The 22874-nt window shown below is 43.9% G+C and overlaps 1 protein-coding gene and 4 long non-coding RNA genes across 8 annotated transcripts in view; 2 read left to right on the top strand and 3 right to left on the bottom strand.

The window, feature by feature from the left end:
- PPP3R1 (protein phosphatase 3 regulatory subunit B, alpha) overlaps positions 1-2315 on the bottom strand; it is a 47472-nt gene extending 45157 nt beyond the window's left edge. For 2 of the 3 annotated variants that reach the window (XM_082216541.1, XM_082216542.1), the window contains exon 1: positions 1896-2315. In XM_082216541.1, the coding sequence (XP_082072667.1) occupies positions 1896-1898 (3 nt within the window). In that variant the 5' untranslated portion in view covers positions 1899-2315. The remainder of the gene's footprint in view (positions 1-1895) is intronic. The other variant, XM_082216543.1, reaches the window with a different exon arrangement.
- Positions 2316-2993: 678 nt separating this feature from the next.
- Positions 2994-3662, top strand: LOC309528879. The gene is made up of 2 exons (XR_014217952.1): positions 2994-3163; positions 3351-3662. It is a non-coding gene; the product is annotated as an uncharacterized lncRNA (long non-coding RNA).
- A 127-nt stretch (positions 3663-3789) lies between these two features.
- The window catches only part of LOC309528863, a 31240-nt gene continuing 12155 nt past the window's right edge, over positions 3790-22874 (top strand). For both annotated transcript variants that reach the window (XR_014217932.1, XR_014217933.1), the window contains exons 1-2: positions 3790-4015; positions 4411-4721. This is a non-coding gene — a long non-coding RNA (uncharacterized lncRNA). The remainder of the gene's footprint in view (positions 4016-4410; positions 4722-22874) is intronic.
- Positions 6006-9425, bottom strand: LOC309528874. Its single transcript, XR_014217947.1, has 2 exons — positions 7945-9425; positions 6006-7002 (listed from the first exon to the last, which is right to left on the bottom strand). It is a non-coding gene; the product is annotated as an uncharacterized lncRNA (long non-coding RNA).
- On the bottom strand, positions 11090-22646 carry LOC309528877. Its single transcript, XR_014217950.1, has 3 exons — positions 22507-22646; positions 20936-21018; positions 11090-11710 (listed from the first exon to the last, which is right to left on the bottom strand). It is a non-coding gene; the product is annotated as an uncharacterized lncRNA (long non-coding RNA).

Raw genomic sequence — 22874 nt, 5'->3', positions numbered from 1 at the left:
CTGTGCAGGTTATGATTGAAAGGCAACTGAATAATATGACACCTTAGTAATTATTTTGGAGATGGATTCAAGGCTTCAAATGAAATTAGAATGACCTTTCTCTATGGTTGCTTGTGGACAGTAAAGGGAAAGCAATATGACAGGTAGAGGCAACTGCAAGAAGAAAGTAATATAAATCTGACCAGGAAACGAAAAATTATGAACACATTTCATTACAGCACAACACAAATCCAGGAGTTTTCACTATGTGGAAGTTCAGGCAGAGTAATGGAGTTAAAACTGGATAAAGGAATATTGTGAAGTCTGTGAATGCTACAGGGCAAAACAGTTAAGACAGCTACTGAGAAAGGCAGGATCCTATGCAAGACCCTAGACACATTTATCTGGCTGTAAATTCCATGGAACACAGTGATACTAACAAGCAGGCATGTATAGCATAAAGCTGAATATACGCATAGTCAAGATGATTTAATACTGATTTATAAAAGCAATCTTATTCAGATGCAAGTCTCACTGTGCTCTACGGGACTTATCCCCAACTAAACATGCACAGGATTGCAGCCACATCTGATGAAGTGGCCTCTAGTCCATGAAAGCTTATGCCATAGTAAATATGTAAATCTACGAGATGCTGCAATAACCATTTTTGCTGCAACGGACTAGCATAGCTAACCACCTGAAACTAGTTACCCATTAACCACCCTCTTCACTACCAGTTGGGGTGATTAAAAAGAGACACGCACACTTAAAACAAAAGCAAATTCTTCCAGTTGCTTCAAAGCATGCTTGTGGGTGAAATACAGAGTCCCGCCATCTGTTTTCACCAAGCACCCATAACCGTGGCTGTTATTCGGGGCGCAGAGGCAGGATCATGTTATGCCGTGTGCCAGATTTCCTGACGCTGTGCGATCATACATACAGGCATATATACACACATGTGAGGTGGGAAGAAAGAAGAAAGGGCGCCTAGTAGGTGACAGCGAGCTATACAAGGTAGAAAAGGTTGCAGAGGAGGGGATGGGGGTTGCCGCTGCTGCGAAGCAAGCAGTGCGAATACGCAAGAGGAGCTGCGTGGGATGAAGAAAATTTGCAGGATTTTTTCCTTTACAGGGAGATGAGGAGGAGTTCGGAACAGAAAAGAGGGGCGCTTTCAAGAAAGCAATCGCAGGAGGGGAGGGGAGCAAACTAACGCGTGAAAAGTGTGTGCGTGGGGACGGGGGGGGGAGGTTAAAGTAATACAGCACATATTGAGGAGACGAATTCTTTGCCAGGGGTGGGGCACTGCAGGGAAAGAGAGGTCACTGCTGGGTGAAGGCAACTACCGGAAAAGCAGGAAAGCCACTGTTAGTAAAGGGGGGGGGGAGAGAGAGAGAGAGATAGGAAACACACACGCACACACACGAGGTCCTGGGTTTTTTTGCGTGCGGGGGTGTCGTTTTTGTCCTTTTGCGGGGTTTGGGGTGCGGTGTCGGGGGTTTTTTTTGGGGGGGGACACCGAAGGCGCCTCTCGATGCGGAAAGGAGGTCGCTAAGCCAGTGGAGAAACACGGGGGCTTCTGGCGGGTGGGTGAGGGGGCGGGGGAGCCTTCTACCAGAGGGGGGGGGGGTCTCAGCGAAGGCCTGACATGGAGGAAGCGGGAGAGCGGATTACGCCTCTTCTCTCATATATATATGAACATATATATATATGAACATATATATATATGAACACCACACCGAAAGCGGGGGCGGGCGCTTCGTTTCCTTCCTTTCGCGGCGGGGGGGGGGGAGAGGAAGAGCTCCTCGCCGCCGCAACCGCCTTCGCTCCCTTCCCCTCCCCCCTCCGCGGTCGGTTGAGAACGGGATCCCCTCAGGGCCTGCAGGTGGCGGGGGGCGGCGGCCGGCGAAGGTCCTTACCATGGTGGCGGGTTGTCGAGAGCCTCCCCGCAGCCGAATCCACCGCCGAGTGCCGGCCTTCTCCTCCTCGTCGTCGTCGTCTTCCTCCTCCTCCGCCTCCTCCGCCTCTTTTCCCTCACGCTCCTCCGCCGCTCGGTCCCTTCGCAAGCGCTGCCTCAAGAGCCGCCGCCGCCGCCGCCCGTCCTTTTTATTATTATTATTATTATTACTGTGGTTGTTGCCGCCGACGGTTTCGCCGCAGTGGGCTCGCGCTGACCCGCAGCCTCGCGGAAGGGGAGGGGAAGGAGGAGGAGGAGGAGGAGGAAAGAGAGAGAGAAAGATAGAGATAGGGAGGGAGAGAGAGAGAAAGAGAGAGACAGGGTAACCGAAGCACCAACGGTCGACAGCAAAGGGGAGGAGCTTCCAACATCCGGGCAACTACGCCGCCGCTTCAACCACGGGCTTCATTTGCATACGAGGGAGGGAGGGAGGACGTGCGCGTGACGTCACCCGCGGGGGGGAGGCGTTAGAAGGGGGAGAAGAGTGAAGCTGTAAAATGGCGGCTTTAGCCGTGAGGGGCGTTGGAAATGGGGCAAGCTAACAGATGTTGTTAGCCGCTCTGAGCCCGGCTTCGGCTGGGGAGGGCGGGATAGAAATAAAATTTTACTGTTGTTATTATTATAAGCCCCAGGCCTCAGCTCGTGCTCTGGTTTCACCGCGTGAGGAAAAGCCTTGAATTTAAAAGCACCCCCCCCCCACGACACAAACACACGCAAAAATAAAAAAAAACCCAAAGCTTCCGCCCGCTCGCCTTGGAAAAGCGACGCTCAAATCGCGTCAGGCGCCAATGGCCGCTGCGCTGGAGAGGGCAGCCGCCACCCCCCTGAATGTGCGCCTGGAGCCAAACGGCTTTGCCCCTGGAGGGCAGGTGCAGATGTAAACAGGCTTCTGGTGCTTCTCTGCGCCATTAAACGCCCCTGAGGGAATAGGGGCGTCTATCAGAAACAACACGCCAAAACAAGCACGGCGTGGCCTGTAAACGAGCATTAGAATCCATAAGGCCGTGAAAGTTGGAAGGGACCCCTGAGGGTCATGCTGAAGGAAGGTGAGGGCAGGTGACCTCACCTAGGCCCGAAGTCACCCCCCCCCCCCACCAAAGCAGGCTCAAAGCTTCTCAAAATCATTTTCTCAGCAGCTAAGCATCAGAAACATTCCGCTCTGCTGTAACAAAGGTAGAGAACAGTCCATTGTTTCTCAGGCCTTTCTCGTGCCTTCTGGCCTTGCTAACAGTGGCGTAGCGTGGGTTGTCAGCACCTGGGGCAAGGCAAGTAATTTGCGCCCCCTAACCCGTGGATTTGCGCCCCCTAACCCGTGGATTTGCGCCCCCTAACCCGTGGATTTGCGCCCCCTGACCCTAACCCCCAGATGTTGCGCCCGGTGCGGCCGGCCCCCACGCTACGCCACTGCTTGCTAAAGAACCACATTGCAACTTGCTTTCTCTCCGGGAACCATGCCAGAACAAGAGATTGAAACATATCTGAACACTCTGAAACCCCTTTCCTGGGAAGGGCGCCAAGAGACCAAAATAGTTCCAAGACAGCTTTCTGTTCATGCTCAGAGGAACTCATGGGGCAGGACTCTGGAAGGAGGAGAAAGGAGGAGGGAACTGGAATGGGTATATAAACTCTGTGCACATGATTGTGAACTCGTGCATGCTTTTTGTGACTTATCACACTTGCTCCTTCTACCAGTTCATGGATGGTAGAAAGAAAACCTTTTTCTCCGAAATTATTCCTTGAGTGTCTGTTGACTCCCACTTCCCTTTCCCAGGCGCAATATTTTTCCCACCTGAGGGCAAAGCCTCATAAGGCTACATTTCAGTCCAGCCCTCTGCAATGCAGGCAGAAGTGGGTCTCTTGCGCCCTTGGCATGGAGCTGTGTAGCGGCACTTCCCAAAAACTCTGTTTTTCTTTGTGTTTCACGCTCTGCCAGGGACTGCTCTTCACCACCTTCCAGGCTGTGCCAGTCTCTTCGTCGCTTTTCATCCTCTGCCAGGGACTCCTTCTCCTCCTCTCGAAGCCAAAGTGGAGAGACCATTTTTTGCGCCTCCCTGGGCCCGCACCAACCTGGACAACCCATAGGTATGCCCCTGAATGGGGGAGTCTCAACTAAAGCACCCACAGCAGATTCATAGCTGTCAGCTTTCAGATTTGAAAATAAGGGATCGTAAATAAGGGATCAGCAGGCTCACTTGTCCCAGGGACAGTCTACGGGATATCTAACAATCCGGGATAGCAGCGGGAAACGGCACTGGAGTAAGGGAATTTCCAACCGTAAAAGGGAAGATTGACAGCTATGAGCAGATTGCCACCCAACCTTTGCTTTAAAACATCCATCACAGAAAATAGATTGCTGCATTTCATGGAAGTTTCCAAACTTACCTAGGGAATAAGCTTCATCAATATGGCTTCCACATAGGGCAAACTGATAGGAAAAGAGTCGCCTGATAAATTTATTATCTCTTTCTTTTTATCAGGAGTATGTCCAGACATGGGCCTGTTCTACGCAAAATGCTGTTAAGGGCACAGAGCACCAAGGTCACTAGAGTCTTGTTGCCTGGGCAGCCAAGGTCCTCTATACACACTGGCCAGGCTATCGCCCTGGAGAGGTCACTTCGGTGCTACAAATGCAGCAAACCAAGGCCACATACGCAGAAAAGCATCCCAGCAATTTTATGTTGCAAGATTTACCCTTGTCCCAGTACAGAGCCCATCTGCCACTAGCTGGTCAGTAAGACCAGCTTTCTTTGCCCCCTCATCTTCCACCGGCTGTGTACATATAATTATTGTGGGGAGGAACTATCGTTAGATAAAATATAGTCGATATGAGGGGCAGGTGTCTTACAGCTGCAACCAAATATATATATATATATATATATAAAGAAATAATGTTCATACAGCTTAATTCTAAGTGTTGGACTACAGTACTGAAATACAGTAGAGTAATTATTATTTTCTTGTGAACTGATATTTGAATAATGCCTTTCGTTTATCTCAGTATCTCTTGGCCAGATAGAGCATAAGAACCAAGAAACTAACCATACCATAGGTTCCAAGAAGTGAACTGAACAATGGTAAACATACCATTATGTTGCTATTGTTACATAAATGTCCATAGTTATCTTAGCATTGAGAAGGCTTCTAGATGTCAAAATATGTGTGGGGTTTTCTTCTCACAGTGGCTTTTGCTGCCTTAAATGAGAACATTTAACATAAGCAGTAAGTTATATATTATAACTTATATTTTAGCAATATTGCTTGAAACTTGACCTTTTGCCTAATAAAATATATGTGCATAATTTATTTATGTAAATTATCTTATTTCACTATAGGAACAAACTTCATTGCAAGGAACCTACTGAATTTGATATGCCATCGTCTTCTGTATTGTCTTTTAAAGTCTTGCCCTTTACAATTTCCTCACACCTCTTTCACATCTGTCACTAGCTGCCTTATTTTTCACTTGTAAGTTAACTCAGGGCCTGGGACTCCATCTAATTAACTAATCTTCTCCTCTGACCCTTAAAAGGCCATAAGCAGCTTTTCCAAGCAAAGCGGGTGAACCCTCGGGCATGTGCAGTTTCCTTCTAAAATGTCTGCCTTTTTTAAACCACACACATATAATTCTTCATGACTGTTGTACAAACTCACATTTATTTTTAGAAAGGGTTCCTCTGTCTTTTTTAATGTTTTGAGAAATGGTTGTGTTACTACTTCTTAAAAGGCAAGTTAGCAGTTCCCAAAACTCAAGAGAAAGAGGGTTACTTAATAAATAAGAGAAATACCATCCCATGTGTAAAAATGTTCATGGAAATGTGAACTTTTCTATTGGTTGCAGCTGAGCATATTTGCCAATGTGAATTCAGGAAACTGACAGCTTAATTTTACAGCTCCTATTTAGCAAGATGCCATGTGTATTATTTCCTGATGGATGCACACCGAAAAATTGAAAAGAAAACAAGACTAGTTAATTATTTTCTGAACAATTTTCTTGCTTTCTGTGAAGTAGAACATGGCAAATTAAGCACCATTCTGACACTGGGCTGATTATTTGGGAATGCCCTGGGCTTGCTTAAATAAAATCTAGTATTTTTAGGTGAGGAAAAGGTATGTAGAGCACAGCGGAAAACAAATGAAATCCAAACCTTTTGTAAATATCTATTAATTACGGTCACAGAAACTGGGTTACTACCATGTCTTTGCATGGAGGACAGATATAGAGGTGGGACCAGGGTGAGAGCAGCCATTAGGCAGGGTGAGGCTTCTGCCTCAGTTGGCAGAAGCCTCCAAGGTGGCGCCCCGATGCCTGCTCTGTTGGCATATGATCTTTCGGGCCTGATCTTTCAAAATACATGCGATCTCACCCAAAATCGATGCCAGTGCTACTTCTCCGCATAGCTGTCAACTTACAGATTTGAAAACAAGGGATCAGCAGCCAAAATAAGGGATTTTAGTCAACCAGCAGCCAAACGAAGCCTCAAGCAGTGGCTCCCACATCGCAGCAACCCTGCAAAGGGGATGCAGCAAGGAAAACCACCGTCACCTCTCCGCTGAGAAGCACTGAGCAAAGGCGAGTCCCCAGGCAACACAGCCAATTTGATCGGCACAAGGCATGCAAGCTCCACCCCCCCAGTCGTTCTTAGACTCCTCATTGGGTGAGCAACTCAGCCTAGCAACACAGTTGGAGCCTCCCTCCTCCTTGGCCGGCAGGGAGGGAGGGAGAGGAGCTGCTTCCTTTGAAACCCGGGAAATTTACGGGACATCATCAATCTGGGACAGCAGCAGGAAACGGCACTGGGATAAGGGAGTTTCCCGCCAAATAAGGGACGGTTGACAGCTATGCTTCTCCGCAGGTGGCTGGGTGGTATAGGTGGCAGCAGCAGTGTCAGGGCAGGGCAGCAATTTCCATTTCGCCTCTAGCGGTGAAACGGCACACACCACCACTAGGAGGAACGCTGCAACAGCTATATAACAAGAACTCTGTGGGCAGTGAGGAATCATAGGGACATGTGCTGTCCCTAGTTAATGATGGGGCCTAGCACTTCTGCTTTCCTTCTTAGCAGCAGATACTGCTATAATTATTAATAATAATAATAATAATAATAATAATAATAATAATAATAATAATAATTTATTATTTATACCCCGCCCATCTGGCTGGGCCTCCCCAGCCACTCTGGGCGGCTTCCATAGAAACCAAAAAATACAGTAAAATATCACACGTTAAAAACTTCCCTGAACAGGGCTGCCTTAAGATGTCTTCTGAATGTCAGGTAGTTGTTTATTGCTTTGACATCTGCTGGAAGGGCGTTCCACAGGGCGGGCGCCACAACCAAGAAGGCCATCTGCCTGGTTCCCTGTCGCTTTGCTTCTCGCAATGAGGGAACCGCCAGAAGGCCCTCGGCGCTGGACCTCAGCGTCCGGGCAGAATGATGGGGGTGGAGACACTCCTTCAGGTATACTGGACCGAGGCCATTTAGGGCTTTAAAGGTCAGCACCAACACTTTGAATTGTGCTCGGAAACGTACTGGGAGCCAATGTAGGTCTTTCAAGACCGGTGTTATGTGGTCTCGGCGGCCGCCCCCAGTCACCAGTCTAGCTGCCGCATTCTGGATTAGTTGTAGTTTCCGAGTCACCTTCAAAGGTAGCCCCATGTAGAGTGCATTGCAGTAGTCCAAGCGGGAGATAACCAGAGCATGCACCACTCTGGCGAGACAGTCCGCAGGCAGATAGGGTCTCAGCCTACGTACCAGATGGAGCTGATAAACAGCTGCCCTGGACACAGATTTGACCTGTGCCTCCATGGACAGCTGTGAGTCCAAAATGACTCCCAGGCTGCGCACCTGGTCCTTCAGGGGCACAGTTACCCCATTCAGGACCAGGGAATCCTCCACACCTGCCCGCCTCCTGTCCCCCAAAAACAGTACTTCTGTCTTGTCAGGATTCAACCTCAATCTGTTAGCTGCCATCCATCCTCCAACCGCCTCCAGACACTCACACAGGACCTTCACTGCCTATATTATACTAATCTATTCCTGTTCCAAAGCAGGATTAGGCTGTGTGCAAGGACCCAGGCTACTGAATTCCTGAATTGTATGGACTAAGGTGGTTTGAATGAAAAAGCAGCAAAAATTGTGGGCTCTTATTGCTTATCTTGTTACAACTCCGCGTTTAAATTTGAATTAATACAACTTCAAAGCTATTGCAATTAACTAGAGAGCAGTTAATTTTTGCTATTCTCCCCCACTTCCCTGAAGCATTGTGTGGGCTTAGCCCTCTCAATAATGCATGCATATGTGAGCTTAATAGGTAGCCCAGGAAATTGGTGAGGGTGAGAAATGTCTTTGGAATATTCTATAGAGAATTTTTATCATAATCTACAGCACAATTCTAACCATATCTACCCAGAAGTAAGTTCAACTGAATCCAGTTGCGCTTGCTTCTGGGTAAGTGGGGTTAGGGTTGCAGTCTTAGGCTTTTTTTTTCTTATGGGATATTCTTTTGAATCATTCTAGGTAGGTGAACAACTTTTAAAATATTGTGAAATGGTTTTCTTTTGAAAATTAGCCTGCTTTAATAGGGTGTTTGACCTGGGGAAAATGACAAATGTTGTGGCGTATGTCTGAAGAATGTTACAGGACATTGTATTCAAATTTGGAGGATGTTTATATTTGCGATCTTACCTAAGTGGTAAATATCAAGAAGCATTTGGGTGTCTATTTTGTTCTTTTGTTTCCCTTGGGTAATGACATGTTTACATATGCATGTTTATAGCTGATGATTGTGGCATCAAATGATCATCACAATTCAGACAGAAACTTTGACTAACTTGTGTCAGCTCCAACAGAACGTTTTTCAGTTAAATTTGTTTTAGCAGGTGTAAAGTAGCCAGGCCCTCAAAATGTTATTCAAGTTAATAGAGAAATACGAGCTGAGAAATAGGAGACCCTTTAGTGTTATTAATTTGTCTATTGCTATTCATAGAATCATAGATTTGGAGGGGCTCCCAAGGGCCATCTAGTCCAACCCCCTGCAATGTAGGAATCTCAATTAACACATCCATTACAGATGGCCATCCAAGCTCTGCTTAAAAACCTCCAAGGAAGGAGAGCCCCCCACTTTCTGAGGAGTCCGTTCCACTGTTGAACAGCTCTTACCATCATAAAGTTACAGTGGTGCCTCTGGTTATGTGCTTAATTCATTCTGGAGGTCCGTTCTTAACCTGAAACTGTTCTTAACCTGAAGCACCACTTTAGCTAATGGGGCCTCCTGCTGCTGCCGCGCCACCGGAGCGCGATTTCTGTTCTCATCCTGAAGCAAAGTTCTTAACCTGAAGCACTATTTCTGGGTTAGCGGAGTCTGTAACCTGAAGCGTATGTAACCTGAAGCATATGTAACCCGAGGTACCACTGTATTCCTGATGCTTAGAATCTCATTTCTTTCACTGTTGCCACTTTATCTGCAAAAGAGCAAGCCTGTTAAGTAAAATCTTGATTATCATAGAATCATAGAATCATAGAGTTGGAAGAGACCACAAGGGCCATCGAGTCCAACCCCCTGCCAAGCAGGAAACACCATCAGAGCACTCCTGACATATGGTTGTCAAGCCTCTGCTTAAAGACCTCCAAAGAAGGAGACTTCACCACACTCCTTGGCAGCAAATTCCACTGTCAAACAGCTCTTACTGTCAGGAAGTTCTTCCTAATGTTTAGGTGGAATCTTCTTTCTTGTAGTTTGGATCCATTGCTCCGTGTCCGCTTCTCTGGAGCAGCAGAAAACAACCTTTCTCCCTCCTCTATGTGGCATCCTTTTATATATTTGAACATGGCTATCATGCTTAACCTCCTCTTCTCCAGGCTAAACATGCCCAGCTCCCTTAGCCGTTCCTCATAAGGCATCATTTCCAGGCCTTTGACCATTTTGGTTGCCCTCCTCTGGACACGTTCCAGTTTGTCAATGTCCTTCTTGAATTGTGGTGCCCAGAACTGGACACAGTACTCCAGGTGAGGTCTGACCAGAGCAGAATACAATGGCACTATTACTTCCCTTGATCTAGATGCTATACTCCTATTGATGCATCCCAGAATTGCATTGGCTTTTTTAGCTGCCGCGTCACACTGTTGGCTCATGTCAAGTTTGTGGTCAACCAAGACTCCGAGATCCTTTTCACATGTACTGCTCTCAAGCCAGGTGTCACCCATCTTGTATTTGTGCCTCTCATTTTTTTTGCCCAAGTGCAATACTTTACATTTCTCCCTGTTAAAATTCATCTTGTTTGTTTTTGCCCAGTTCTCTAATCTGTCAAGGTCGTTTTGAAGTGTGATCCTGTCCTCTGGGGTGTTAGCCACCCCTCCCAGTTTGGTGTTATCTGCAAATTTGATCAGGATGCCCTTGAGTCCATCATCCAAGTCGTTGATAAAGATGTTGAATAAGACCGGGCCCAAGACAGAACCCTGTGGCACCCCACTAGTCACATTCTCTGAATCTGTCTACAGTCAAGAATAGATGTTTTCCATGGAGGGGGGGGAATCAAAACCACATTCCAAAATAATTTTCAGTGTTAGTCTTCCCAAATAAATCTGAGAAGAAGAAAGGCCATTGAGAGGCAATGGTTTTAACAAGCAACCGTTTTTATTTACAATGAGGAAACAATGTTGCTTCCATATTATCTGTTTAATCTGGAATTGCTATCTTGATGCACTCACTTGTAAAGAAGAATACAGGCATTGTTGCCAACATGTTGCATATCATTGTTTTCTGTATCGTCTTCCCATCTTTTTTAAAGCCTAGTTTAAAATGCAATTGCAACACTAGTACGGACTGGTGAAGTGTTATGGTAGCTATTTAGGGTTATACTGTAGTGTGATTATCTATAAACATTCTCCCTATGATTTCTATCCTGTATTTGTTTCCTGTTGAGCAGGAATATAGCATTACCATATTGTCCCTTATTTGGTTAGTTCCTGTTCCAAAAGGCAATTACTGATTTCTTCACATTAACTTTTTTCTTCGCTTTGTAAATTTTAAACACTATCTAGCTATCTTAACACAAAAACAAAAAAATGGAAAACTATGGAGAATTTGAATTGGCTAACGAAAAGCAACTATTTAGTAATATCGTGGTTGCTGAACAAGAAGTAATTACAGGGGCAGAGATCACAAAGAGGAAGCTTTTAATTCTAGTTTTACAGAACCATTACCATTACAGAAAGTTTTACAGAACCATCACTGAATGGGATAATCATAAAAGGATATTGGCCAAGGCTGGGGGTTGGCATTGTCAGAAAATATTTTTTTTTCTTTCAGTTTTTTAATTAATTTTCCAAATTTAAAACAAACACACAAAAAGAAAAAAAAACATTACAGTATTAGAAATAAAAACAAACATATAAAAACCTAACTGTTAAAGGTCCAATTTAGTTTACATTGTTAAGTGACTTCCTCAAATCCCTCCTAACTGAATTTCAATAAATCTCATTGTAACAGTTTTCCAATATCTATTTTCCAATAAAATTTACTTATTCAAATTTCTGTCTTCCTTCCTTTTCATAATATTTTCAGTCCATAATGTTATAAATTTCAAGATATTTTAATCATAGGCCAATTTGGTACTTACAAGTGATTCTACTTACCGGTATGTTATATTCGAATATCTAGCTAAATAGTCCTTAAATTTCTTCCACTCTTCTTGATATTCCTCCTCTTTCTGATCACGGATTTTTCCAGTCAGGTCAGCCAGCTCCAAAAAGTCCAACATCTTCATCTACCATTCTTCCACTGTTGGAGAAAATATAGCAGTATATTAAGTTCCACAGGAAATCAACTCTGGCTAGTTCAGCTCTGGCTGGTTCACCTGCTACGGCCCCTTTTGGGGCTGAGATGACTAGGCCACTGTACCCCAGATTGGATTATTGTAATGCATTCTATGTGCATTCTGCAACTTCCAGATTAGATTATTGTAATGCATTCTATGTGGCACTGCCCTTGAAGGTGACTCAGAAACTAGTCCACAATGCAGTGGCCAGAATATTGGCTGGGGTTCTGTTCAGAGCTCATATAACCCACATTTTAAACAGCTGCACTGGTTGCCAGCTCATTCCTGGGCCCAATTCAAGGTGCTTACGTTATTGTTTAAGGCCCTAAGCAACTCAGGCCCCTAATACCCAAAATACTGCTCCTTCCCTACACATCCTCTTGTGTACTTTTTTAGCGGCAGCTAAAAAAGCCAATGCAATTCTGGGCTGCATCAATAGGAGTATAGCATCTAGATCAAGGGAAGTAATAGTGCCACTGTATTCTGCTCTGGTCAGACCTCACCTGGAGTGCTGTGTCCAGTTCTGGGCACCACAGTTCAAGAAGGACACTGACAAACTGGAACGTGTCCAGAGGAGGGCAACCAAAATGGTCAAAGGCCTGGAAACGATGCCTTATGAGGAACGACTAAGGGAGCTGGGCATGTTTAGCCTGGAGAAGAGGAGGTTAAGGGGTGATATGAAAGCCATGTTCAAATATATAAAAGGATGTCACATAGAGGAGGGAGAAAGGTTGTTTTTTGCTGCTCCAGAGAAGCGGACACAGAGCAATGGATCCAAACTACAAGAAAGAAGATTCCACCTAAACATTAGGAAGAACTTCCTGACAGTAAGAGCTGTTCGACAGTGGAATTTGCTGCCAAGGAGTGTGGTGGAGTCTCCTCCTTTGGAGGTCTTTAAGCAGAGGCTTGACAACCAGATGTCAGGAGTGCTCTGATGGTGTTTCCTGCTTGGCAGGGGGTTGGACTCGATGGCCCTTGTGGTCTCTTCCAACTCTATGATTCTATGATTCTATACTCAGATCAGTGGAGGGGGCCTTCTTGGCTGTTCCACCACCCTTAGAAGCTTGGAGGGTGGCACCTTCTGTATGCAGCTTTCAGCAAATGTGCTTTATATGTGTAATTTTAAGTTGTTTTAAGTTGTTTGTAATATTGTATTTTAATTATTGTAGACTGCCCTAGGACTGTAGGGTGAAGAGCAGGTCATAAATTGTAATAATATCATAATCATAATAAATATATGATAGGTATACCTAAACTCTAACAAGCCAGGATTTCCAGCTGTGTCAAAGTATTTGTTCATTTGCAGGTAGCAATGGGAAATATAACCCCAGGGTTTATAACTCTGAAAAAGGCAAGTATACCACTCCAAATCTGAGACTACTGTTCAAAAGATTTTACAGTGGAAACCCATATATGCCTACTCAGAAGTATGTCCCGCTGAGTCCAATTGAGTTTACTGCCAGATAACTTGTGTATAGTATTGTTGCTTTATTCAGTATGGGTTGCTGTCCAGGAAAAGAGTTTTGATCCCCCAAAACTGAGAATACAGCTGCCCCCAAATATTGTTTTTTTAAAAAAGTATGTTCACGAGGAAATAGCAAGTGTGGAAAGATTTTTTACTTTCTAAATATTGAGACAAAAAAACCCCCACATTAAGTCTCAAATTAAGCTTACAGGTAAAGGAGAGGAAGAATAATAGTTTATTAAAGGAGGACATAGTACATGCTTCCAGATCATGCTATAGCAGGGCATCTATTTTTTTTGAAATTTAATACTTCTGCAATAGCCAGGTATTTTTATGCCTGGTCACATTATTTTTATCTTTCTATGTTTGATGAGAACATTGGGAAAACAGTAGTATAGTGGGGGCATTTTTAGTTTATTATCTTGGCGTTCTATGTAATGATTGAAACAGGTTCCAGAGTAATGGATGAGGGTCTGTAGTTCATTTTTTTATGTTTCAAAGAATAAGTTATTGCTACAGTAAGTAGGCTGTCAGTGTAATTAAAGATGGCTTGTGAGCTTTGTGTAACCTTAACCATTGATTTATGGATGTATAGTGCATTATGTATAGAGAATTCCAACTCCACCTTGTTCCTGGCAAATATATGAAACCTACTGCATGTGGTCAAAGAGATGCAATCCTAAATTGGGACCTAGAGTTGTATTCCAATCTCTACCCAAACAAAGCAACTCTGGATGAGTTTGGTAAATCGCTACCTCTTTCGCTTTTTAAACCACGCGTGAAATAAGCATAATAGTTGCCACCCCCGCATGGTTATTTATAAAATATAGTACAATAGAACTGTTCTGTAAATCATAATTTTATCCATCTATATTGTTGAAAGAACGCTGTAATTCTAAACACACTCCCTGGGGAGTAAAAACCCCATTGAACACAATGGAATTTGCTTCCAAGTAAACATTTATTGGTGTGTGCTGTCACACTAATTGCCTGGTGTTCATTTGCAGCCCCAGGCTTTGGGCCATATGTGGGAACAGAAAATACTTCCTTGCATATTCTCTGAGGAAAGGGGATCGCCTTGCCTACTCCAACCCTGTCTGCAGCCCCTTGCACCATACAGTGGTACCTCGCAAGACGAAAAACTCGCTAGGCGAAAGAGTTTTCCGTTTTTTTGAGTCGTTCCGCAAGACGAATTTCCCTATGGGCTTGCTTCGCAAGACGAAACGTCTTGCGAGTTTGTTTCCTTTTTCTTAAAGCCGCTAAGCCGTTAATAGCCACTAAGCCGCTAATAGCCGTGCTTCGCAAGACGAAAAAACCGCAAGACGAAGAGACTCGCGGAACGGATTAATTTCGTCTTGCGAGGCCCCACTGTACTGTCCATTGTGCCAATATTATATTGCCAGAGTGTCTAACAAAGCAGTAAGAAACAAAACAACAACAACAAAACGATGTAAAAGAAGACAGGTACCGTATTTCAGTTCTAAGCCATGTAGGACTTTAACCATTAAGACAAGAGCTTTGAATCGAGCATGGTACTTTACTGGGGGGCCCTGGAGTTTTTCAGTACAGCTGAGCTATGGTGTCTTCATGCTGTGATTCTTTTTCTGTGCAGTATTTTCCGTTCACTAGAGCAAGTGATATTCCACAAATTTGCTGCTGCACTGTTGCAGTACCCAAACAATTAGGTTGGTGTTTGTATATGTGTTTGCTTTGCAGTAGCTGGCCTCCTTCCCATGATTCATTAGAACTAAATCCAGGTCCCTTGAACTCCCTGTACTATTATCATAACTAGATATTTATTTAGTAGTCAGTGTAGTCAGTTATATCATTGAAATCGTTAAACCTTCTAGCCGTTGTACACCAGGGCTGATTCAACAGTGTGCTAAAAATGTACAAAGCATTCCATCTAGTTTTGTAAATCTTCTTTCTCTTTATGACTTCCACCTCCATTTCAACGGGAATTACTGGTATTTTCTATTTTAAACCAGCCCCCACATAAAATCCCATTCTAATCCACTTTCCTTTACTTGCCATCTTTTCCAGCATAACTGTTAGATTTTAAAGCAAAAGTAGGTGCTGAATAATTTGGACTTGCATGCCTGATATATTGCAGGCTACAATTAACTAGCAGTGACAGCGGATCAAAGAAAGAGCATATAAATGTTCTTTTGCCATCTTAGTCACCGACCTTAAGCAACATAGTGCAGGAATTATGCAACTCCTACAAGGTTTAAATGGTCTGGAAAGGCTCACAGTGTGAGCCATTTTTGAAGCTCCACAAACATTGGGCTAATGTTTATTATAATTCCATGTTTAGTGTACCCGTCTCCTGACAACCAGCATAGAGAGATGTTAACATTCTTTAGAGTTGGCTAAGCAAGATTTGGGCATGGAGCAAGTTTTTCTTCTTGATTTATATATGTAAAAAATAATAATTATACGCCACACATCAATACAAAATATTTTGCGGGCAAATAAAACAGCTAGAACAAACTACGGAACACACTGCATAATAAACCAACAATCAAGTCCAAAGATGTCTGATAAAAGCAGTGTAATTAGAACAGATAATAATGAGTTAAAAGGCCTGGGCAGAAAGGTCTTCAGTGGACCTGGAAAATACATCAAAGTAGGCACCAAGCAAAGAGCTTTCCACAAGCAGAGTACCCCCATGAAAGCCTTTTCCTCTCATCAGCACCCAGGTGAGAGGAGAAGCTGGAGGATGGCATCCAAAGGTGATCACTCTGTATGGGTAGGCTTGTACCAGAGCAGAATGCTGTGAGGGAAGGTGAAAAATAAAAGTAAACAAATACATTTTGAAGGCTGCTGAAAAGTTTGGGAAATTGAGGAGGTTATATTCCACCGGCTCCTCTGCTGACATGTACAGTACCTTAGGTGCATTAGGGCTAACAATACAGTTTATATCACCTTGGTGATACAAGGTTTCCAAAATGAGGCAGGATATTGTGAAATATGTTGGTCAGCTGCATTAAATGCTAAATGCAGACTCTGGTGCATAGCTGTCAACCGTCCCTTATTTGGCAGGAAAGTCCCTTATCCCAGTGCCGTGTCCCGCTGCTGCCCCTTATTGATGATGTCCCTTAAATTTCCTGGGTTTCAAAGGAAGCATCACCTCTCCCTCCCTCCCTTCCTGCCAACCAGGGAGGAGGGAGGCTCCAACGGTGTTGCTTGGCTGTGATGCTCACCCAATAAGGAGTCTAAGAACGACTGGGGGGTGGAGCTTGCATGCCTTGTGCCGATCAAACAGCCACGTTGCCTGGGGACTCGTCTTTGCTCAGCGCTTCCCAGCGGAGAGGTGACGGTGGTTTTCCTTGCTGCATCCCCTTTGCCGGGTTGCTGCGCTGTGGGAACCACCGCTTGAGGCTTCGTTTGGCTGCTGGCTGGGCTTTCTGCCTTTGGCTCGGAGGGGCTCAGAAGTCGAACATACCTGTGCTCTGAAAATCCCTTATTTTGGCTGCTGATCCATTATTTCCGAGGTTGCTAGTCCCTTATTTTCAAATCTGCAAGTTGACAGCTATGCTCTGGTGCATGTCCTATTGTTCTTGGTTTGGCTCCTGCTTGGTCACCAAAATACCCAGAGCCTGTCCACTGGAATTATTTCAAATGCATCCAGTGTCCTAAAACTGGTCCTAGATCACAGTTTAAGATTGGACTTGCTTTCCTAGGTGTGTGATTTTTTTATTTTTGCATACAAGACCACTGAAATGGCCATGAGGACTACAGTCCATCACATGTTTACTCCCCATCAGTTTCAATGGGATTTGAATGTAGTAAACTATGTGGGACTGTACCTTAATGCTGCAAAGTTATTAGGTTCCATTCAACAACTTGGGGCAGACCTTCAATGAAAGATGTGTGGGAGCCAAAATTGTTTAGTGAAGTTGCATTGAAGAGAAACTGCTGGGTGGAAAGAAAACAAGGCCATATTTGAGATGATTGAAAGGGAGTAGGCAAGCTAAGAAAACAGTAGAAACATCAGGAGATGGAGAATGCAACAAATGCTGTAGCAGCTTCAAAGAGAATTGTAGATTAAGCACTTGTGCCTAGTTGACGATGTAAAATAGGGTAGCAACAATGAGACTAACTGCGCATGTCAAAAGGTGTAAACTGCTAATTGGTTAGTATCACTAAAATATACTTTCTGTGTTGAACTAACATAATGAAGGGGTTGGTTTTATGATTTTAGGTTGCTATATCTATGCTCGTTTTGCATCTGAATCCTTTGTAGCGACTTCTTCATAGGGGTTGCCACCTTGGACATGCAATAAATGTTTATTGATTCATACCTTCTTATTATTGACCTCCAGTATGGGAACTTAGAGAGGGACGCAGGTGGCGCTGTGGGTTAAACCACAGAGCCTAGGACTTGCCAATCAGGAGGTTGACGGTTCGAATCCCCACGACGGGGTGAGCTCCCGTTGCTCGGTCCCTGCTCCTGCCAACCTAGCAGTTCGAAAGCACATCAAAGTGCAAGTAGATAAATAGGTACCACTCCGGCGGGAAAGTAAAAGGGCGTTTCTGTGCGCTGCTCTGGTTCGCCAGAAGCGGCTTAGTCATGCTGGCCACATGACCCAGAAGCTGTACGCCGGCTCCCTCGGCCAATAAAGCGAGATGAGCGCCGCAACCCCAGAGTCGGTCACGACTGGACCTAATGGTCAGGGGTCCCTTTACCTTTATGGGAACTTAGAATTCCCCTAGAGATGCAGAGGAGTAGAAAGCAGACGCCCTAAATTTTAGCTGAAATTCTACTTCCTTGCCCACACATCCCCTTGGCTTGTTTCTACAGGTGCAGATATGAATAGAGGCCAGAAGTTAAGCAGAAATGCTTACTTAATGTTCCTTTTAAATTATCAGTCAACATGGGACACAGTGTAATTTTATTGGGTTGACTTTTTAATAGTTGCCCTAGTACACCAAGTCCTGTATTAGAGCACAGCCTCTTTATGTTCATCAGGCTTGCACTGATTATATGTCTCTGCTACCATTCATTCTCTTTGTGGCAAATGCTCTATTTAGGTAAATTCCACTCAGTGAGTTGCATAAAACGGATGCCTTTGTGGCACCAAAGGCATCACTGATTCATAGAACTTAGAATTCTATATCTTTGCCAGCCATACAGTTAAGGATAGGTAAAGGTAAAGGGACCCCTGACCATTAGGTCCAGTCGTGGCCGACTCTGGGGTTGCGGCGCTCATCTCACTTTATTGGCCAAGGGAGCCGGCGTACAGCTTCTGGGTCATGTGGCCAGCAGGACTAAGCCGCTTCTGGCGAACCAGAGCAGCGCACAGAAACGCTGTTTACCTTCCCGCCAGAGTGGTACCTATTTATCTACTTGCACTTTGACATGCTTTCAAATTGCAAGGTTGGCATTTAAGGATATAAAAGAGCAAATATAACTGGAGTATATGTATGCAGTGTCCCTTAGGAAGACCAGTGACATAAAAATTATAAGTCTCTTTTAGGGGTAGGAAACCTATGGCCAGCCATTACAGGGACTCCAACTCCAGTCAACATGGCTTGCTTTAAAGCTACACAGTGTTTCCTGCCTCCTTTTACTTCCCAGGGTAGGAATCACACACAATTTCTTAGTCACACGAAACAGATTAAAATATAATAGAAGTTGCCTTCTTGGCCCCATAGTAATCAACCTCAGGATAACAATGTTCAGTTTCTTCCCTTATGTTCTTTCTTTCTTTGGTTTTTGGTGTTTGAACTCATGCTTACTGCGCAGCCCAGATGCCGTTTTATAAACCCAGTATGTTGAGATCTGTGAATAATCAGACTGCGTGTCTGTAAACTATGTGAGACTCCCTGGGCATTTTCAACCCATAAAACAAGGGTAACATGTAAATACAGAGGAAAAATTGGACAACCAAGCTTTACACAGCTGTTCCTGCTCCCATTGGGGCCCATTAAATGCTATACAAACAAAGCTGCCTCTCATTTAGGACTCGGCTAGCATGCTTTTTGTTGTTGTTTTTTCATAATGCCATAAATTGTTTTCAAGTGATGTCGTCATGATTTTTTGATGTTTACTTTCTATGGTTTGAACCAGAATTGTGGGGTGTCTAATAGTAAAACTTGGACAATTTTTATATAGTGTGTAAGTGCAGTTTTCCTTGAAAATGGATTCTGAGTGAGGCCATTCCTCGTTTCACGTCTCTGATTACATGAAATGAATGCATTTACAGGTCCCAAAAACAGCAGAACTCAAATACCTTATGAATCAGATTTGGCTTCTCTACCTTTGTTATGGATTTAGGCTACAATCTAAACCTCACTTACCTGGGAATAGGGTTGGGGGAGAAATTTGATTCAGTTTGCATTTCAAGCCAAATTTATCAAATGTGCATTTTCTGAAACAGTACGAGAACCAAAACATAGCCAACCTTCAAAATTCACAAGTATCTGAATTTTACAATGCCGTTCTCAATCCAGCCAATGCATATATGGGGGGGGGGGGTGTAAAACGAATATATTAGTAAAAATAACATACAAAAATGCATTACATTAGGATTATATTGCTTGCAAATATCTGTACATTAGTCAAAACTGCATACCAAAATGTGTTTATTAGGAGAAAGTGTTGATGAATTTTCATGAGGATTTTTTTAAAATTGCAAATTGATGCAGAAACACAGAGAATTGAATTTACTATTGGAACAGTGAAAAACTGAGAGAACTAAAATTGATAGTTTCTTCTATCCTTACATGGGAGTAAGCCCCATTGATTTTTATAGGGTTTATTTCTGAGTAGACAAGCTTTGGATTGTATTTACTTTTAACCTTGGTATGAAATTGATTTGCTGCATTGATCTGTGTACTGGCGAGCAATATACTAATAAGATTCCTGGAAACCAGTGGTTTGTTAATCTGTTTTATGTATGTATCAAATGCATTTATACAGTGTCTTGGATATTTCTGAACCTGTAATGAAAGTAAGGGCATAATGTGTAGGAGTGTGTGTGTTTTCTGCATCGCAATAGAGATACTGACTGTCCTTATATGTTCTGCTACAATTAGTTGCTATGTACCATCTGTATCCCCAAATTTTAATATGTTTTCCCGGTTGATTAAATGTTCCCAAGGAGTTCAAAGTAGACATTATTGGGTAGCCATTCTTCTTCACAGATTGGTTTGGAGATCTTATTTTCACAACATAAGGTGGATGCAGATGCCGTTAACTGAACTCTTCCCCACCTTACTTTCTGCATTATGTCGCTTCAGGCACACATTTCGCATATCTGAAGTGAATCAGGTCATGTGTGAAGTGAGAAAGCAAAATGGGAAAAGGTTCGGTTTCCCCTTAACATCATGTCCCCCTTTTGCTTTAAATGTAGATGACAGACTCATGACCAAACAAGCATGTTTGCTCCATAGCATCTATTCTGGTCCAGAATGCAGTTAGTACATGACAAATTGCTCCATTATTGGGCACACTAGGACATTCTGCAGTTCTTGTTGAATTGTTAATACTGACTTACATCTACCTTTCAAGCACAATGTGTTTCGGAATCCATTTTCCAGTACTGGAAGGGCAAATTGTTCTTCATGGTAAATATATCTGTGCTCAAATGTAAATGAGTTCTGCCTCATGTGTTCTGTCTTATAGTCCATAGCTTTACAGGTCACGGCACAACACAGTGCTTTTTTCACGCATCAACACACCCATCTCAAATTTGAGTGTCTCCTCCTAGTTTACCTCCAGGCCAGGAAGTTCTTCCTTAGCGTCTCTTAGACTAGGGTGTTCCTCTTTGGTTGAAATGTTCTGAATTCCATGTAATGCTAGTAGATAAGAAAGAAAGCTCAGCTGAAGAATTATTGTAATAAAAAGATGGAATTAACAGCTAATTTGCTAATGAGATTTCTGGGGGGGAGGGGGTAAAGGTGGTGTGTTTTAAAACCCTTTCCTGAAAACTTCAGAGGTCTCTCCATTTGCAGAGGCCTCCTTAAAACCGTCTTCCTCCAGCCGATTCTTGGGTCCCGTGTGACTACATGCCACATACTCACTTTACCAAAAGAGGAAGTGGTAGCGCAAAGCAGAAAGTGCAAAATCAATAAGACTGAGTTCAACTTTCTCCAACTCTTGTGGTTTCTCATAATACGAGGCTAAAATGAAGACATCTATTATACAGGGAAGAACTGAATACAGTGGTGCCCTGCAAGACGAATGCCTCGCAAGACGGAAAACTCGCTAGACGAAAGAGTTTTCCGTTTTGGAGGTGCTTCACAAAACGAATTTCCAGTACATTCCCGACAATGTCTTGCGAGTTCCTGCTGGTTTTTTTTCCTTCCCCCCCTTTTTCTAAGCCGCTAAGCTGCTTATCAGCTGATCCGATCAGCAGATAAGCCGCTAATAGCGCTAATCCGCTAATCCGTCAATGGGCTTGCTTCGCAAGACGAAAAAACCGCTAGACGAAGAGAATCACAGAATGGATTCTTTTCGTCTTGTGAGGCACCACTGTACATATGTCATATTTTTCAACACATAAACCGGGGGGGGGGGGGGGCTTATTGTTTTCTTCGGATTATATATACTCTGCCTACTAAATGAACTTTCTGAGAGACTGCTCAGTGCCTCTCAGCCTAACCTACTTCGTAGGGCCTGTTGGGATTAAATGAGGAGGGGGAGAACCATGTATGCCACCTTGAGCTCCTTGCAGGGGGAAAAGTAGGATATCAATGCAATGTATGTATTTTCCCGTCTATAAGACACCCCCCTGTATAAGACGACCCCCTTTCTTTTTTAATCCAAAATTAAAAAATTAAGTTGTTTAGCTTTTTAGGGGTGGGGTGGGGGAGGTCACTTCCGCCAATCGCTCACCCGCCTTCCTGCCACTGCCGATTGCTTGCCACAGCCACTGCCGATCGCACACCTCGCCACTGCCGTCAATCGTCTGCCCAATTGCCGCAGCCACAGCCAATCGCCAGCAGGCCTTCCCACAACCACCAATCACCGCTGCCAATCTCCTGCTTGCTGCTGCCATTAATCGCACTTCCCCCATCTGCATTCACTATCCTTGTATAAGATGACACCCAATTTTTGCCTAGTTTTTTTTTTAAGCAAAAAGCATTGTCTTATACACAGAAAAATACTGTAGGTAGATAAGTAAATAAGTAAGTAAGTAAAATCACTGGCGGGGAACCTGAAACCTGGGGGCCAAATATGGGCCTTCAGGCATCTCTGTCAGCCCCTTTAACTCTCCCCAGGCCATATCCCTCCTTGACTTGGCTGCAATATAGCTTTGAACTCTGAAAATGTGCATTGCTTACCTGGGTGACGGATACAGAGGGGCGTGTGAGTGTGTGTAGAACCTAGCCTACTATAGAAAGATAAAAATCGCAGTTGTTGTTCCGCCCGCTTTTGCCTGTGGCTGTATCTGCCACCAGCATGGAAAGCCCAGAAAGCCACCCAAAAGTGGCAGAAATGACCGGCAGAATCAGAGATCAAGGAGAAGAGGTGGTGGAAGAAATTTAAAGATTACTTGCAGAAATACTGTAAAATTAATGAATGTTAAAAGGATGTTGGATTGAAAATAAGCGGTGTTGGTAAAAAGATTAACAAGAATATGTAAATACGGATTGACAATGGTTGAAAATATATTGAGTAAAGATATTGAGTAAAGATAAATGATAGAGGG

The sequence above is a fragment of the Podarcis vaucheri genome (assembly GCF_965113315.1).
Source record: "Podarcis vaucheri genome assembly, chromosome: 3".
In the NCBI taxonomy this organism is placed as follows: domain Eukaryota; kingdom Metazoa; phylum Chordata; class Lepidosauria; order Squamata; family Lacertidae; genus Podarcis; species Podarcis vaucheri.
Note: the sequence above shows the minus strand (reverse complement) of the source record. Positions and strands in the feature narration are given on the sequence as shown.